The following is a 20,181-nucleotide window of genomic DNA, read 5'->3' as shown; positions in this document are numbered from 1 at the left end:
GGAGGGGAGAAATGATAGAATATGAGATAATGATTAATTAATATAATTAAAATTTATTTAAAATATTAGGATTATCCATTAGAGATATTTAAATAAGGATTTTATTCATTAAAATCAGAAGTTATTATTTATTTATTGTTATCTTATATATTAGTATTTTAATATTATATTTAGATTTAGACTTTGAAATTTGAAATTAAGTTTTTATTATTTTATTAATTTTAGGGCTCTATAAATAACCTTAAAATTTCTCATTTGTATTCAGTTTTTGAATATTATTGAACAAGAGTTTTTGAGAATTTGACCTTTTTCCTCATTCTTTCTCTTCCTCTTCCTTTCTCTTTATCTCTTTTCTCTCCTCCCTTTCCTCTTTCCTGTTTCACATCGCATCAGTTATAAATTATCAATAGATTTTATAATTTACAATTAATATTAGTGAAATAATAAGTAAAATTAATAAATTAATAATAGATATTACAGTTTATATGACAAAACGATATAATTTACAATTCATATTGATAGATTAACAAATGACGTAAGAGAATTAACAATTCATAATTTTACATCGTAGATAAAATTAATAAATTAAAAATACTTTGATCTTTTCACAATTAAAATTATTTTCACTTCAATCTTCCTAAACTAAACTGAAATTTCACTTTTTTTTAAACTTACTAATAATTAAATCACATCCTTTATCCTTGGTTACAATTCTCCCTAGTTTTTTCTTGGTTTCGATACAAGCATGTGACATTTTTGTTTGATGGAAAAGGGGAAGGTATGTAACAGTTTTTTGTTTTGGTTTTTTGGTTAGAGAAGTAATGTAACATTTATTACTGAAGTGAAGAGGCATTATATCAGCAAGTATGGAGCTCATAGACGAAAACACAACTACCCGTTCGTGTCGTTCATACGTGCAACTCATGCTTGTAAGCTTTGGTTGAACAGCACAAAGCTCATCTTAATTACTTCAGTCTTTACATCCAAAGTCACAATGCATAACATCTCTCTGCATTTATTAAAAGCAAGATCACATTTTACCCACTGCCTATCTCCTTGCTTTCTCAGCTCTCAATCTTCTTATTTCTGGCTGTCTTATGTAGGTTAATGCATCATCTGTAGATTCCCCACTCCCACCACTAACATCTCCATCTCTATCTCCGTCTCCATCTCCGTCTATGTAGATAATATTGTCTCCATCATTACCATCCATCTCTTCTTCCTCATCCCAATCACCATCATATTCTGCATCAATTTCTCCTTCATCGTCGTACTCATCATCGATATTTGCACGCAGAGTGTGAAATTCAGGAGGAGGAGGGCAATCTTCCGTGATAGCCTCGTCTCTCTTTACCACGAGATGCCGGATGACTCGTTCATCTTTGTCCAATAGACTCTTGAACTCATTGATGTATTTGGCATCAACCTCAAAGTTCATCAAAATGTAATGTGCTCTATCAGCTTTCTTTATCTTGTAAGCTAGTTGTCTCATCCCCCAATCACTGAACCTCCACACTCGGCCTTTCTTCTCCCTTAGAAAGTCTGCAAATTGTGTTTGCACAAGTGTGAAGAGGATAACCAGATCAAGTTAAATTTCACTATTAAGGCAATGTTTATCACTAACACAGAAAGCAATTGTGTCCAGGCTGATGCTAATGAATTGATGCAACAGTTTTATGTTGTTACTCGGCCATGCAGACATCAAATTGGCAATCCAACAATATCATGTATCCAGGAATTTTTCTCTGCTTGAGTAAATTATATTAGTACAGTTTACCCCTTTAAGGTTAAGCCAGGAATCAATCTAGTTTAGTTGTTACTTAATAGTTTTGGCTTCTGTTTCCAACAAAATACTACCTCTGGTCCTTATCATACAACATTTTCAACCATTTTATGCATCTTAAAATTTTTTTTTAATATTATAAAAAAAATGAAATGTACTTTCATTTTTACCTTTACTTTTATATAATGATACAACTACATTAAATACGTTCACATAATAAAAAAAGATAAAACTGGAAAAAATAGTCTAATTATTTCAAGGTATCCCACATTTTGAACCCAAAATTATTTCTAGAAGCTGTTCTACAAATAGAACTGGAGGGAGTAGTTGTGTAAATACTAATACAATGAATGATTGAAGCATGTTTCACTTGTCCCCTGAAACAATTTCATAAATCTTCTGGGGCCAGAAAGAGAGGTTTGCTAAATCCCAGGCCAGAAAATGAATCACTCAAATATATTGGGAAACTAAGGAACTAATTCTACATAGCATCAGGGAATACGGGCAACAGGAAAAATAAGATTTTGAGAGAAAAATTACCTTGAATTTTCTCATTGACAGCAGCAACCTCTTCTTCATGCTTCTCGTGAATTAAATAAACAATCTCATAGTGGCGCACTGTAAGATTAAAGAATCAAAATATTGTGAGAAAAATCACTTCAAATGCTCATGAGATCTATAAATCAGTCAGTAAACAAACCTTTTGTTGTCTGCACCTTCATAGAAGACAGGCAGATAATCAAGCATTACAATATTCAGAATTAACATGTTCAGATATATCACTTCAAAGATCAAGTACAAGGAATAGCAACATAAAAACATTATTTTTCTAATCCTTTTTACAGTCTGAAAGGAAAGGATAATTAAGTCAATAACCTACTTACTTTGATCTACATCCAGGTCACTTTCCAGCTCAAGCATCAGAGATTCGTAGAGCTGTCCTGTTAAAAAATAATAATAATAAAATAACAAAAGGCTCAGTACAGTTTCTCTTACCAATTAAATCTTTTAAGAATAGGTGCAAGCAACAAGGAGGGACCGAATAAAAGAATTATGACCACTCACTTTCTTCAGCATCTGCAAACTCTGGGAGAACCTTCCCATCTTCCTCAACTTTCTTCTGAAGTTGGAATAAAGAAACCTCACTTCATTGTCATCCAAAAAATTCAACTCATAATGAAAATCGGCTACACATTAGTGCAAGCGGACAAACAGTCAAGTATTAGAGTCATGTAATACCCTCACTCTTGTTAGTGAGCGATTCTCCATCTAATTAATAGAGCGGAAATAAGATTTCGCAAGAGAGAACATGGCTTGAAATTGAATCATGTCATTTCTACTGATCTTTTCTGAGCTATGAAAATCTTTCAAAGGGTTCAGTTGTTCTCTCAACTAAGCCTAAGAAAACATCATCTAATAGCAGAAAGTATACTAAAAATTGGGATGCAAGAAGAGCAAAACATAGGCTTGTAATTGTACGAAACTAACCTCTTTAAGCAGAACAGCTTCAGGGAAAAACCCAGTGGCCTCGTCGGGTTTTGGTATAAAGCTGTGGCTATCTTCTTTCTTGTCTCTCTTACTGGCCCCCACAATCACTGAAACTGATTTTCTTCGCCCAACGGAGATATTCGTACCAGAAAAAGGCAGGGAAGACGACGAAGAATATGAAGGGTTCCCATTTGCGGATATAAAACAAGGATTGTAATTGAGTCCAATTCCATTGCCTATCATCATCTTTGGAGTCTTCAGTAGAAGATAGGCTGTGGATGAAGTCGGTAGGAGTGCCACCATGAACAACGTTTAAGAGAGAAATAGCCGAAAAGGTCGCGGCAATAATGTATCCTCGACGCCTCACTAGGTGGTAGCGACTAGCGGCAAGGCAAGGTCGCTTTATCATTAGTATTCCATTATTTTTCTGAAGTTTCAATTCATTTGGTTGGCCCAAAAAAATAAAAATAAAAAAGAAAACTGATTTTGACTTTTGAGAGATGAATTGATACTTTAAAAATATAGACAGACCTGATTTGTAAGGGTTTGAGTTTTAAAATTTAATTTTTTATTTTTAATTTTATTTTTTAAACTCGACTTCTATGTAAAGATCTCAAAGTCAGGCTCATAAATTTTTTTAAAAAAATAAAAAATTAAAATAAAATTAAACATTATAAATTAATTAAAATATTTTAAAATTTTTTTGAGCAAAAAATATTTTAAAATTAAAAAAATTAAAATTCTCATAATCTTTTAAAAATTAAACAACACACATTTTGAAGTTTAGTAATAAAATTTAAATCTTGATTAAAAAATAATTTATTTTTTATAAATATACAAACATAATAATTATAGAAAAAATAAAAAATATCAAAAATTTTATACTATACATTAATATTAATTAAATTATATTAAATTAATTTTAAAATAAATTAAAATTAATAATAATGTAATGAGTGTAGGATCATGTGAGCAGGTAATTAGCTTCAAACACGTGTTTTACCAAATAATAATAATAATAATAATAATAATACAACAATGCTTGAAAAGCCACCCAAATTCAAACCCTTTTTTACAGAGCTTATCAAGGCCAAGCGCTCAAGTTCGATTATTTTAAAAAAAATTATTTTTAAAATTCAAATCCTTACTTAAAAAGAGCCTTCAAGCCCAGCCCTCCAAATCCTGCCTTATTCTCAACTCTATCTTGAAGCCTGAGCAATCATTTACTCATTTTTCTCGCAATTGAGCAAGAAGTGGTATTCATGTTTAACTACTTATTTGACAAAACAAAATTGTAGTAAAATCCACATTGAGGGTTTCCTCTTTTGAAAAAGGAAAATATAATTTTTAGTTTCTATAATTTTATCAAGTTTTCACTTTAATTCCTATAGTATGGAAACTATAGAGACCTGAAAAATAAAAATAATCTTCCTAAAACTGTAGGAACTAACACTAAAAAAAAAAACTATAAAGACTAAAAACAAAACATAATAAAACTATAAAGGTCAAAGATTGTGTTTTCTTTTTTAGGAAAATAAAGTTTTTCAAAAAATTTGTAGTTGTAATATAAATAGAACTCTACCACCTCATTTTATAAGATTTTTTTTTTTTGGAGTAATTTGATATTCTTATTTTTTTTAATGGGTAATTTTTCTTACATAATTTAGTCTTCTCGCAACCTTCATAGCTAACCTATATTATATCTTTAAAAAAGAAAATACATAATTTTATCTCAATCCAATCGGTTAGAGTTGTGAAAGCAATCCTTCAATCCTGAATGTATGAACTAGTATTGTTTTGGTTCTAAATGTAATCCTCTATGCTTTTCATATTTATTTTATTCCAAACTATCCCTATAGTTATATTTTCATATGATGTATAAGCTATGATGACAATAATCAAATATAAATTATTAAATAAGGAATAAAAAAAAAAAAAACACAACAACAACACGTTGTATTTAAGCCTCATTTTTCCTTTCAGAGAAACAGAATCAAAGCAAAATCTCATAATTGGGCCTTCGGTAAATATCGTGTTCCTTATCCTTGCACCAACAAATGATTAATACCACAATTTTAATTGAGAGAAGCTCCAAAAGTCTGTAAATATCTTATGTGCCATTGCTCTTATTCTATTTCAAACGTTCGTACCAGCAAAAATATAAAGCTGTTTTGCTAATCTAAACGCACCGATTGGTGATAACACCAACATTTGTATGAACATCAGCTGAAAGAGATTAAATATGACGTTTGTGGTTTACTAATATCATCCCTTTGTTAGATCCCTCTCTTCAGTGGCTTTCAAGCATATGGCAACTTGACTGGGAAAATCAAGCGCAACAGGATCATTGCCACATCATCAATTCTTACGGCTATATTGTTGCAGTGTACAGAGCACCCGAAAATTAATGGACACCTGAGGCAATTGGGGAAACTAACACTATACAAGGGGTTCAAACTTCTTCCTCAAGCCTTCATTCAAGCTTCAAGGGCCCACAAATCCTGTCCTTGATAATATAGAAACAAAGATGGCTTTGCTCTCATCGTTGCTTCTTTCCCTTTTTCTTTCTCTTGCTTCCATTTCCACCGCTGCTGCCACCGCTGCCTGATTTAGACGGACTCTCAGCAGCAGCACTGCCACCAAAATTGTCAAACATGCCTGCCTGTGCTGCATTCTGTAACCACTCAAAGAACTCCTCTTCTGTCATGGTTTCCTCCACGTTCATTGTCGGCATCCGACCACCTCTTTGACCAGAATGTGATCCTTTACTTGAACCATGCTTTGATGTTAAGCTAGTGTTCACATGAAAACTCGGTTTATGAGTATTTGCCGGACATCTCATACCCTGCAATAAATATGTTCAGTATTAGTGTCATGTGAATCTTCTAATCTCCATACAAAACCTCAAGGCGCAAGCTTGGAAGCAAGGTAAACTAAAAAAACCAAGCATTTCAGGAAAAGACAAACTGCAGCCCAAGTATCCACTTAGCACTTCTAAATAATAAGCTTTAGCTGCAATATTCACATAATGAAAAACAGTCAGCTTTAAATAGATACTACAAGTATCTATGAGAAACTTCGTCAATTACTCAGAAAGCCTGAATACATCAAACAAATATTTTGCAAAGACGTCAGCTCTGTAAAAGTGACACTAATGGAATCTCATGTCAAGTAACTACAAGTAATACTTGTGGTACTTAAACGGCATGTTTTTCACCACTTATAAACCGTGCTTATGATTGGTTTCCCATACTTACGTAGGTCTCCATCCATTGGTATTAGCTAGTCCAACCTCCACAGAAAAGATTTATGTGGAGGATGCAACCCAGTGGCCGCAATGAGCACCCTGTACCACAATCATCAAGGATGCTATGATGAAGTCCCATGTTGGGTAACCACAGGTAACTCTTGCCGTAGTAGTTATTTTTCCTTACAAGCCAGTTTCTAAGGGTAGGTTTCACATGCTTAAACAAAGACATGCAGCACATACGCTTAACGTTGAGCTGAAACAAATTAAGCTTTTTACAAGCATGTCAACACGATAACCTCACTGCAGAAATATTTCTAATTAACACCTGGTCTCTCAAAAGTCAAATAATATGATGGAAACACAGATTTCATCTTAGAATTATAGTAGGAAACAGCCACAACAGAAAGAAATTATTTTAGGCCTTCATGAAGCTATCCTCTCACAAGCTTCCCTCAAATTAGGCCTACTCTCCACTTTTCCTTAGTGTGCTCTTAGTCACCTTCAGCTTAAACATCTACATAACCCCTTAACAGCCTCCACATGTCCCACACCAGTTTGGGATTCCTCTTTAAGCCCCTATGAACCAATTCATGTTGCCCCTGCTGGCAATTCTCAACAGCCAATTTTTTTCACTCTCTCACAGGCCCTCCTAATTGAGGATATGACATAAGATAAAGAGGACTAAAATTTAAAAAAAACAAAACAAAACAAACAAACAGCAGTACCTGACAGGTATACCATTCAGTGGCATCGTATATCTGGCTATCAGCACACACATAGGCAGAAGGCAAATCCACCTGGGAAAAACAGTAAGCATATCATTTTCTGATGTCACAACTAATAGCACATATGCAACCAAAAATTCCATTTTAATACTAGCTTTTAAAAACACTGAAGGCAAGACTACAGTTCCAAAGTGCTTCCCAATAACAACACCTTCTATCCAACATACATGGTACTTTGATCCTCACCTTCTGCAGCAATCCAAAGAGAAATGGCTGGGACAATTGTTCAACCCATCCATCACCATCTTTGGCTTGATGAAAATCTTGGCAATCCTTCAAATGAAACAACACCATGGAAAACATAAGTGCCATGCCAGGGAAAGAAGAAAAGCTTTCTCATCAAGGAAGACATGCTGACAGTACAAAGGAAAATGCAATATGCCTAACTAACAGTCATCTACATAAGCTTCACGGGCTCCATTAAGAGAAAAAGAAATGAAGGAAAACCTGGCACCATCTTGCTCGAGACTTTTGTTTTTTTGTATGTATCCATATATGAAAGCTGCCACACTTTTTGCATGATATTCGCCTTGAATCCCTAAAAAGGTCATCACTGTCTGCATCTGATCGTGTAAATCCTGAAGGAAAGAATCCTTGCCTACCATTCTAGCCAAAACATCCAGAACAAAAGTTAGATCAGGTATTAACACCAAAACTAGAGAGATGACTAAGCATTTTAGCTTTTCCATGAAGTTCAGAGAGCAAGGAAATAATTAAAAAGCATAAAATCAGATGAACCTTCCCTGTGGAGGGGGGGAACAAATGCGTCAGAACACACCATATGTTTGATGTAGTCAAGTTACAATAGTAGGTTTGTGAACTTTGCACCAAAATTGCCATTAAGACACAACAGCTGTTTATCGTGTCAACTTTTCCCATTTCATCTATTCAAATATAGCACGTGTAATAAATCAGAGGAGCAATGCTTCATTTCTATTATGATTTATAAACAATGGTTACCAGTCCTCCCCTCCAGAGTCTTCTATACATCCATAGCTATTTCCATTGGCCATATTGATAAACTTGAATGCTGATCACTATATTCAATGTAAAAATCATACCTTATGGGATTGAGAAGCAGTCTGAAACCTGCGAAATATGCTCAAAAGTTCCTCCCTCCTCAATTCATCATCATATGCTTTTCGTTTCAACGAATCCATAAGAACCTGGGGGATTGATTATGATTGTACAAAAGATTTAGGTGGAATTTTCTCTTTTGACTTTCTGAATGGGCAAAAACATCAAACTTACCTCATACGCATTTTGAAGCTTCTTAAAAGCTTCTGCCGCCTTTTCATCACCCATATTTTTATCAGGATGCACCAACATTGCCTGACATTCAATACAGACGTCTAGTTCAGGATAAGAAATTGTCAAGAAAAACAATAAGCATTAGATAACCAATCAAAGGATCACTAACAATCATGTAAACCTAAGAGTAAAACATATTAGAAAGATTCACTAAGAAAGAAGGCATGGTTAAGCCAGTATTAGGCAAATAGCATCAGCGAATAGCAATAACCTTTTTCCTATATTCCCGTTTCACGAGTGAAGCATCTATGTTCTGATAGCGGGTCAAGCCCAATACTGAGTAATGATCAGAGCAATTCAACAAACGGACAACTTCTTCTTCAGAAGGTAAATCAAAGTCAGCCCCACTTGTTGAAGGTACTCCCGCACTTCGATCAACAGATGGTCCTGGCCCATTTTCAGAGTAAGTATGCATTGGCTCATCACTAGAGAAATCTGGCTGACCTTGCATTCCAGGTCTATGTTCAGGAGAGGCATTGGATTGACTTTGCTGATTTATCCTTTTCTTGAGGAAGTATATTAGCACATCGCTTGAAATAAATGACAGGTTTAAAGCTAATAGCAAGCCAAGCCACCCAGCGTACAACCGAGCACAATAGACAGAATAGACAGTGGTGATAAGTAGTGCAATACGTTCATGGCTCAACTTATATGCCAGTCCTGAATTTTAAATATTGCCAAACATTAGCAAGTTTTCCAGGAAAATGCATGACAATAGCATGTCTCATTGTTCTGTACAAAACATAAACGTGTTGAGATGGTGCAAATGTACTCAGAAAGGCTCAGATACAGAGAAAATGATGCAAACAACATAATAGACCAGCAAATCACCTCCAAGGAAGATGAAAGTTGCAGTTGTCCAAAAGCTGCCATAAATCCACAAGAAAACAACTCCAAGGATTGCAACTACCAAAATTGCAAGGGTAAGCCCAACGAAGAATCCAATTAAGGCAGCCAGGCCCTGACCCGTTATAAGAAACAGTTAGAGTATACAGGAAAACATATATCTTGCTACATGAGGCACTCAAAACCAATTTCAGGACAGCAAATCATGGTGATTCAAATCATGTACAAATCAACTCAATACAGAGGGAGTGTGAGGATGGGAGTTAAGAATTTATCATTTGCTTTGTCCTCAATTGCTGGATTATCATGCAAGTCTTCAGTTCTCAATATAAAATTGCAATTATGAGAACAAGTATATATCTAGAAGTTGCAAATCACTTCCAATACCTCCAGCTTCTGATAGTGAAATTATGACCAAAAAAACAGCTATAGAGTAATTAAGAACGGATCAATATTAATAGATTAAATAGCTATTTTACAGATAAATGATGATGGTAATAAAGAAGTAACAAAGAGTCCACTGTGGTGTCCACCTAAAATCTATACCAGTTGGGCATCAAATGAGACAGGTGGCAGTGAAATACTCATCCAAAGAAGGAATTCTTTCGAGTTAACAACATTCATACTCAATCTACAGTTGGCTCCTTGATAACCAAAACCAAACACCAAAAAATAAGCCAGAAGGGCTGTTAAAATTTCCCACGCCAATCACTTAAACATTTAAAACAACCCATACATACTTTCAGATAGAAGAGGTTGGAGCTCATGAAAATTTATTTGATCCATTGTTCTCACTATTGAGTACAAACATGAACAATAATATTTAAATTACAAACAAAATCATGAATAACTCGTTCAAATATGTGAAATTGAATTCTCAAAATGTATAATGATACTTTTGGGATCTTCTAAATCAAGTTTCATGATTCATCATTTACATGCTACAACTTCCAACCATGACAAGAGAATGGAGAATCAAAATAGCGAGACCATTAATCTAAAATAATCACCGTTGGCACCTAATGAGCTAAAGATATATAAAATTTATAAACACAGAGGTCACATGTAGAAGTGACAAATAAAACGAGGGTTAAAATATTCAACAAAATATATCTTCTCAATCATAATAATAATAATCAAGACCTAACTTAAAGGTAACAAAAATTATAACTAGAACTTACCAGGATAACAAGAAACTTGAGCATCCCTATCATACCAATGACTGAGAATATGCTGCACCATATAACAGAGAAGAAGGATACAGTCCCCATTCGTACAAAGGAATCAACACCCCTAAGCGCACAGTCCAACCAAAACACTGATAAAAGAAGCATTATGTTCCCAAATTGTAAAAGCCATTTCAGAACAACGGGATATGCCTGCTGAATTTTCATTTTAAGATGTTCACAAGCCTTTAAAATGCTGGACATAAGATATACAAACAATGGCCTCTGTCTGGTTAGCCATGCTGTAAATGCTGTGAAGATGGATGATAACCACAACCTTAATCTCCGAAAATACAAATTATTGGCAAGATCTCCTTTTTCCACAACACTTTTTATGAGAAACCCATTCAGGAAATAGCTCAATCTACTTATTATATTTAGTTGACCTTGATTACTTCTTGGTAATGCCTCATTTTCTTCTTGTATAGGAACTTCCGCATTCTGACTGCACTCTCCTGGATCACTCGTGAAAGACAATGGCTCATCCAGGTCATGCTTAGTAGCCATTCCTTGTTTCTCTTTCCTTGAAATTTTCTCAGAGTTTTGCACATTGTTATTACCATCTCCGGCAGAAGTAGTTTCTTTGGCGTTCTGTGAAAGCCTACTACTATGGTTTCCATTTGAGCACTCTTCTCCAGGAAAGACCTTCACCTTGCCACCTTTGGCATGTCCTTTCACACCTGAAAGCACAGGCCCAGAAACCACTTTTTTGTGGTTCAAACCATGAGGGTCCATTCCATTCTTCTGTTGATTACCCTTCCGAGCCATGAATCATCAATATCTTAAGGAACAGTACAAAGGAGATATCAAATTACGCCATTTTTTACTCCATCAGAAGAAGCAGCATGCCACAATAGTTGTATTAACACTGGTTTCTGGAGCTATAGGATAGAAAGTTTCAGTATGTAATTGCAGGTATCTCAAATCAAGAATTGCAGCTATGAAGGACATGATAACAATTCTATATAAGTCTAGTTTCCACCCAGTTGTAACAGATTATACAGATACACAGTTAACTATTAATATATCATTAACGGAAAATTTCAACCCCCTTGCCGCCAAGCCTCTGGGCTGATTGCAGTTTCCCTATAACAAGGTACTTGAGTATCAGAAAACTCCTGATAACAACTTGAGTTGTGGGTAGGTAGGATAAGTTTTACTTAATATGAAAGATATAGTAACGAGGGTAATATGATGTTAAATACATGTGAGTCACCACAGAAAACATAAGAAGTGCTTCTATAGGCTAAGAAAACTATTTCATGCTAGTAGTGCCCAGTGTGAATGCTTGTGTGCGGATGCAGAATAATCAAGGAGAAGAATCTGACAAATATAAGGTCAATTGCAACTTTAACTACATCTTAGGCTGGTGAACGCAAAGGCTGTGCTTAGATATCGTTATCAGACAGCAACTCAAGTCGTCTTGTGCTAAAGGCCAGTTACGAACACGTTTTAACTCTCTTATTTAACTTGTAATACCCATAGCTTGCGCACAAAGTTTCCAGTTTCATCGGTAAGAAAACTGACACTCGAGAACCCATTTAAGTATTTAAAAGAAAAACCCCAAGTCCTAGATGTTGCGAAACCCATTATCGTTCATACAGAGACCATATGAAATTCGACGAATATCTCAACAAAAAATGTAAACGAAGACTGCGATAAAGAGGTTGAAGAATACCTAGGTGATGAAAGATTACATGCAAGCAAGAGTGTGAAGCTGGGGATCATCGTTAGAACATACCTTAAACTACCGATGATACAGAGAAGACGCCCAATGGAGAAAAATGAAGAAAGGGAAGATAGAAAAAGAGGTAAATCCCTAAAAGCAGAGGATTGTTGGGTACCAAAAACCCCAGCACATCATTGCTGTTTGGCGTATTTTCATGTTGTAGGAATGGGATGGGGAAGGAATATCAGGGGAAAATGCCAAAAGCTGCGAGCATAGGCTGCAGAGAGAGGGAGCCACTCACGAAGCTGTAGAATGGTAAAGCTCGTTTCTTTGACACAGGACTTGTTATACCTTTCTCTCTCATCCACGAGACTAAAGATGCTGCTCAATGACAATGAGGCACTGTTTGGAAAACTCATTATTCGTGTTCCAAACACGGAAGAGTAGCCTTGCTGCTGATGCTCTCGTGCAGCGCTGACCTCAGCAAAATTTCTTAATTTATTATCATGTTTTATAAATTTCTAGAAAAAATAGCTGAAAAATAAAAAATAAATCTCTTTAAAATAAAAATAATAATAATTTAATCTCATCAAATATGATAAATAATAATTTAATTTTATAAAATGTGATAATATTTTTTTAAATTCTAAGTGACCTAATTATTATTAAAAAAATCTTTGAAATAATAAAAATATCCCTTAATTTTAAAAAGTGCAACAGTTTTTTTCATTCACAATTCTAATTTAACAAATTATTAAAGTGATTTAAATATTTCAAGCTTTTTCTCACCATTTTTCTTTAATCAATAAGGTGTAATAAAGTTTTTTTTTTCATTCACAGCTTTAATTTTAAAATTTACAAGTCTCATTCAGTTAATAATTAAAGTAGTTTAAGCATTCACAATTTTTTCTCATAATTTTTTAATTTTTAAAATTAAAAATATTTTTATTATTCCATCAAAAACTTTAATGGCAATTGTGATGTTTAGGACTTAAAAGACACCATTACATTTTGCAGGACTAAATTGCTGTTTGTTTCTATTTTAAAGAGATTTATTTGTTATTCTATCAAAATATTTATGAATATACTGGCCAAACAAAATAAATGTGCAATAGTTAATTAATATTTTATGTGGATTGTTTTTTTTTTAAACCTAATTAAATGTGCAGTATTGTTATGAGACATTTTATTTTCGGCAATCTTTAGATTAATTGTTGCATAATTTGTTTTGTATTCAGTCACACCTTATTTACAAATAATAAAAGATATATCCAATTATCCACGTCACTTTTAGGCAGGTCTCATTTAATACGATTTTTTAAAAGGAGATTTTGCTTTTATGGTAAAAAATCAAGACAAGTAATATTATATGTATTATTTATTTTTTGAGATAATTACATATAAATACCATGGAGTAGACTTATTGATAAATAAGTCTCGTAAAATTTAGAAATCACAAGCAAGTCTTTTAAGACTTGATTGTAATTTGAAATTAGAGTGTAGAGTCAATAATAACCCTATTAAAAATATATTACATCAATTAAATAATTTACAATCACTTTATTAATAATTCATAATTATAACTTTAACTTTTTACATCAAATATTCAAATCTTTTTAACTTTGTACATGTGAAGTTATAATTGCAAAGAATTAAAGTGATAATTTGTAAATTAGTGATGAAGTAGTTGTAAACAATTAGTGTTAAACTTTATTAGTAATGCACAATCAATTTAATTGTTAGATATGTAAAATTATAATTTTGAAAATTTAAAATAATGGTTGTAAATTAATAATAAAATAGTTGTAAATAATTAGCATTAAATTTTTTAATAATGCATAATCGATTTAACTATTAGATATGTAAAGTTATTATTGTAAAAAGTTAAAATATTAGTGTAAATTATTAATAAAATAATTTTAAATTATTTGATTGATATAACATATTTTAATAAAGGCATTGTTATCTTTTGATCCAATTTCAAATAATACTCAAGCCCCAAAAAACTTGATCATTGTTTCTATATTTTACAAGACTTATTTGTAAACTTCTTGAAATGTTTCTAACATTATATTGCATCCTTCTCTTTGTTGGAACACTTCTTTACTTAATTCATTATATTCTTCCGCCATTGTTTCATTTATTTTAAAGAATCCAATTCCTTTTAATAATCACCTTGATTGTATTAAATGGTTAACAAAAATTTGGATAATTATTCTGTTAGAGAAGGCTATAAGACATGTCATCAATCTATCATATTTACTTCACACCTTTTAATAGATTAGTCTCTTATTTAGTCTTTAAAAATTTAGCTTAGAATTGAGGCGTTTTTTTGAAAAATTGCTTGAAAATGTCATCCAACTTCATCTTTTTAAATTCTTATCATTTTTAAATTAATAAGTTCTGTGTTTTCTATCATCAAAGTGATGAGAGTTTGGAATGTAACACCCTCAAAAATACAAACTGATTTTTCATAAATTATTAATTCAATAAATTATTTTTTTCATTGAACCCTTATCATACCCTTATCATGGTAGAAAAATTTCTACCATGATACATCCAAGACAATATACCACAGGTCTTAAAATATCTCAAAAAAACAATTAAAACCATAAGGGACAGACATAATCCTCATGGTATGATATTCAAATCAGATCATAAATCAAAAAGGACAGACATAATCCTCTTGGTCATATAAATACTTTTAATAAAAAGGATTAGAGTTTACATGCTTCACAAAGAAGATATGTCTTGAGTTGGCACAAGATACATTGTATAATCTAAAATAAGAGGCAACGTAAAAGATGGTGTCTCATACACCATAGTTACTACCTCTTGTGCTTTCTCGGCCGGACTCGCTCCTGTAAAAATATTAACCACGGGAAATGAGACTTAAAAGTCCTAGTAACCAAAAATTAATATGTAATGATACATGCGGATGTAACTAATCATGCGATTGCTAAGTGGGCACACAAAACATTTAACCGAACAATATTTCAAACAAACCGAACAAATATTTAATTTGCATGACTGACACCTTATATCCTCCTTTCGCCATGCTCGGACGCCAAATCACTCGGCCAAAGGTGAGTTGGACCAAGCGACACGCCACTCATTGGGTCCAATGAGGGCTTACCACGTGGTAATAATTAACCGAACAAAAATTCCATTAACACCATAATTAAAATACCCTGACAAGTCATGCATCATTCAAATATCCAAACAGAAATATATCCGAACAATAATATCTCATCATGATAAACAAAAAATAAATTTTTAACCCACTTGGCAATGATTTCACGGAGTATATAACAGTATTTATTTTCAATAATTTATAATTTTTTCCAAACAACAAAACAACACATAACCATTCACAAACACACCATCACAACACATTAATAATGGTTACCTTGTGTCTTGAATAACAAGTTCCCCTTCACAACTCCTTTTTCACCACTATCTTTGTCAATATAATCTACATAATTATTCACAATACTATATATTAATTTTACATTAAAATAAATAACTCTAATTTAAATAGTTAGAAAGTCTTAGATTATAATCCATATAACACTAATTTAAGATTTATGCCTCATTTAACTTTTAAATTCTTTTCTAAAATTCTTGTACCCTAATAAACTATTTTTTATCCTCAAATCACTTCTAGTATCACAATTTCATCTTTTATATTCTAAAAATTTGTCCAAAAATAAATTAAATTTTAAATTATCCTGAAGCCTCAAATCACCTTTCTATAATCTCAAAAATACCTATTCATACTTAAATAAATATTTAATAATCAGAGGTTCATCCCTACATCTCAGATTCAACATAACTTCAACCATATAAATCTAGAGTTTAACTCAAAAATTCTTAAACATGAGTTTCAACCTCAAGAAAATATTTAATTTGCATGACTGCACCTTATATCCTTCTTTTGCCATGCTCGGACGCCAAATCACTCGACCAAATGTGAGTTGGACCAAGCGACACGCCACTCATTGGGTCCAATGAGGGCTTACCACGTGGTAATAATTAAACGAACAGAAATTTCCATTAACACCATATATTAAAATACCCTGACAAGTCATGCATCATTCAAATATCCAAATAGGAATATATCGAACAATATAGCTCATCATGATAAATAGAAAATAAATTTTTGACCCACTTGCAATAATTCAAACAAGTATATAACAGTATTTATTTTCAATAATTCATAATTTTTTCCAAACAACAAAACAACGCATAACCATTCACAAACACACTCATCACAACACATTAATAATGGTTACCTGTGTCTTGAACAACAAGTTCCCCTTCACAAACTCCTCTTTCACACTATCTTTGTCAACACAATCTACATAGTTATTTCATAATGTTTATATATTAATTTTACATTAAATAAATAACTCTAATTTAAAGAGTTAGAAAGTCTTAGATTTATAATCTATATTAACACTAATTTAAGATTTAACCTCATTAACTTTCCAAATCTTTTCTAAAATTCTCATACCCAATAAACTATTTTAAGCCCAAATCACTTCTAGTATCACAATTTCTCCTTCTATATTCTAAAAATTCGTCCAAAAATAAATTAAAAATTTTAGAATTATCCTGAAGCCTCAAATCACTTTTCATAACCTCAAAAATACCTATTCATACTTAAATAAATATTTAATAATCAGAGGTTCATCCCTACATCTCAGATTCAACATAACTTCAACCATATAAATCTAGAGTTTAACTCAAAAATTCTTAAACATGAGTTTCAACCTCAAGAAAATATTCTATAATATTTATTATACCTTAAGAGATTTAATTTATATTTTTAATGTATCATATCATCAGATTAACTATCCTATAGAAAAATCTTAATCAGAATATTTATTCTATTCTACAAAATAATCATATCACTAGAAAGCTAATATTATTTATAAAATAACTATAAAATTAATTTTGTACTTAAAATAATTTTTTTTAAATAATCTAAACAGGAAAGTTAGAACATACCTGAAGAAAAAGAAAATAATCCCCCCTTGCGAGAAAACGCCGAGCAATGTGAGAGGAAGAGAGAAAAAAAATATAAAAATGAGATTGTGGGTCCCAAAATTATATTAAAAATTATAGGTTTGGATTTAATTATTCAAACCTTTAGGCCATGACTTGCAATTTTCACAAATACATCTTGGGCCCTTAGTTGCAATTTTCACAAATTGCATAAATTTTTCTTTTTCTTCCTTTTGCTCCTCCTGGTGCCTCCTCTTTTTATATGTGAGTAGGCATCTCACCTTCCCACATCTAATCGATGTGGGACTTCTACAGTGCCTCTCTCTCTTTTTTTTTTACTTCAACCATTTTTTTTATTGTTTTTTTTAAACTCACACACACACATAAATTTTTTTTAAATCTTAAAATTATATTTAACAAAATATTTCTTATATAATTTAAACCTAAGTTTTAAATTCACAATTAAATTTCTAACTATATTATTATTTCTAAATAATTTCAAATAATATAAATTCCTATTATTAACTTAAATTTTATATTTTTTTATCTAAAAATTAAGATGTTACATGGAACATATTTTTATGCATTGTATAAAAACTAAAAGAGTAGAAATTAACCCAAAATAGGAATATTATTTTTCATTTCATGATATTTTCATTTTATACTCTTTTACATGAAATACACTTCTCATTTAACCCAAAACTTACTGGGATATTTTCATGTGTTTGAGTTTTTAATCTTGGGAAAACATAATTATCAAATCTTATAATTTCATTAGATTTTTCTTTTAATTCTTATAATTTTTTTAATTTTCAGTCTCTATAATTTTAGCAAGATTGAATGACATTTATTATTCATGTCTCTATAGTTTTAGTGTTTTCATTTCTATAAGGACTGAAAACACTTAAAAAAAAAACTATAAGAACTAAAAATGAAACTTGATAAAATTATAAGAATTAATAATTATATTTTCCTTTTAATTTTTAAACATAATTGAAAATATCATAAAGGGAACAGAAAAACAATGAGGTTCATGCTTATAAATATAATTAAGAAAAAAGCCTTAAGATGCATTGTTTGCTTTGTATATATTTTCATTCATGGCCTAGAGCCGGTGGTCACTTCAATTTAAAAAAAATATATAAAAATAAATTTAAATTTTGAAAAAGTAAACCAGAAAAACAAATTTTATTCGATAACAAAATACTATAAAATTAGGAAACAATGAACTTGATTGTTGTTCGGTAAAATACTTCCGTGCAGATGAAACGCGTAGGTTGCTTCGAGTTAAGATTGACGGATTAGGTGCGCACTAAGTAGGTGAAGACATTTAAAAAAAAAAAAAATCATTTCATGACATGAGGACGCACGAGCTCGTCAAGGTCGCAATTTAGATGATGGGAAGATTAGGTAGCTTACCACCTTTCAAGAGGATTCTCGCATCTCTACAAATATTATATTCTTCATTTCATTCTTCCCAGACAAAGCATGGGAGAACGGCACTTGAACTTCCATCTCAAGAAATTAGTACCTAAGCCTAATACATTTAGAATTTATTCCGTGGGCTCAATAGAATTTTCATATATAACATAACTACGTTTATACATTGCTAATATAATATTCCTTAATTATATGTAGTCTGCATAGCTTAGTTGAACAATAATATATAAGTTCCTGAGTACGTAACAACACACATTTTCATAAATAATAGGACATGATCTATACACTAACAACATAATGTTTATTCATTATATACAGTTCATGTGATTTTGTTAAACAATAATGTACAAATTTTTTGGGTGCATAAACAACAAAATGTTATATAACATGACAAAGTCCAAATATTAGTAATACAATGTCCTTCACATGATGTTATTTTTTAAACAAGTGGCAAATGAGTCTTTTCACACCAAAAAAACATACTTGCATATAAGACTTTTAGGCCTGTAAAATAAATTCAAAATATATTAGATCTGACATGCTATTCTTTAATCTAAAAACCCTTAGGTGCTATTCTCCCATAAGCATTTCAAATTATGTATATTTCCTTAAAATACTAAAACATTTAATAGAAGAAGCGTCATGCTTTGACGGGCAAAATATTATTGTTATTATTATTATTATTTTGCAAGGAACATCTAATGTGCTGAGTATGTTCTATATCAAATTGAGGGAAACTTAACAAGGATCCAAACTAATCCAATCCAGTGGGAATAAAACTCTTTCAAGCAAAAGCTTTACTACCAACATTATCACATTCATGAAACTCAAATTTGAGACCTTTGGTCAAACTGATACAATTCCTTTACAAGTTTAACCAAGTGTGCCGTGATTGAGGGGCCAAAATAGTTGGGAAGATCCAAATCCCTTGTTAATGATATCACAGAACAAACAGTATTCAGAATATAAAGTTATATATGATGCATCAGCTTTCGCTGCCAGGCAACAGCATCACAAATTGAAAGAGGATAATGAGGGGACTAACACCAGTCTTTTGAAAATAACATTGTAGTCACCCAGAAAGGCTATGATCTGAGATAAGGCGCAGAGAATAAGAACAAAAGCTAAGAAAGATCCTTCGCATGTAAATATGATCTAATCTGTTGCTCCTCTACCGGGTCATTCAGTCCCCCCCCCCCAAAAAAAAAAAAAAAACACACAAAATCCTGTTAGAACTTTTCATCGGTACACGAGTCTTGGTGGTTGAGTTTTAGCACTCATCAGCAAAACCCTCACATTACAACATCATTCAAATACACACCTATAATCTTCTTGATGAACCTACAAACACAGAAGAAAGGGAAGATTATAAA

At 32.1% G+C, this 20,181-nt stretch overlaps 2 protein-coding genes across 2 annotated transcripts; both read right to left on the bottom strand.

Annotated features, from left to right (window-relative positions):
* Positions 1 to 876: 876 nt before the first annotated feature.
* Positions 877 to 3,662, bottom strand: LOC129296694 (protein REGULATOR OF FATTY ACID COMPOSITION 3, chloroplastic-like). Its single transcript, XM_054935276.1, has 5 exons — positions 3,272 to 3,662; positions 2,849 to 2,903; positions 2,668 to 2,724; positions 2,324 to 2,401; positions 877 to 1,542 (listed from the first exon to the last, which is right to left on the bottom strand). Exons 1-5 carry the CDS (start codon positions 3,572 to 3,574, stop codon positions 1,049 to 1,051), a joined length of 987 nt encoding a protein of 328 aa, XP_054791251.1. The 5' UTR covers positions 3,575 to 3,662; the 3' UTR covers positions 877 to 1,048.
* A 1,667-nt stretch (positions 3,663 to 5,329) lies between these two features.
* Positions 5,330 to 12,698, bottom strand: LOC129296692 (uncharacterized). The gene is made up of 10 exons (XM_054935275.1): positions 12,431 to 12,698; positions 10,645 to 11,570; positions 9,449 to 9,578; positions 8,829 to 9,277; positions 8,558 to 8,638; positions 8,368 to 8,472; positions 7,754 to 7,912; positions 7,493 to 7,579; positions 7,247 to 7,318; positions 5,330 to 6,116 (listed from the first exon to the last, which is right to left on the bottom strand). Exons 2-10 carry the CDS (start codon positions 11,455 to 11,457, stop codon positions 5,811 to 5,813), a joined length of 2,202 nt encoding a protein of 733 aa, XP_054791250.1. The 5' UTR covers positions 11,458 to 11,570; positions 12,431 to 12,698; the 3' UTR covers positions 5,330 to 5,810.
* Positions 12,699 to 20,181: the final 7,483 nt, after the last annotated feature.

The sequence above is a fragment of the Prosopis cineraria genome, unplaced genomic scaffold (genome assembly GCF_029017545.1).
Source record: "Prosopis cineraria cultivar Desert tree isolate PC_DT_omini unplaced genomic scaffold, ASM2901754v1 PC388, whole genome shotgun sequence".
NCBI lineage: Eukaryota > Viridiplantae > Streptophyta > Magnoliopsida > Fabales > Fabaceae > Prosopis > Prosopis cineraria.
The sequence above is the reverse complement of the archived record's forward strand: the minus strand, read 5'-3'. Positions and strand labels throughout refer to the sequence as shown.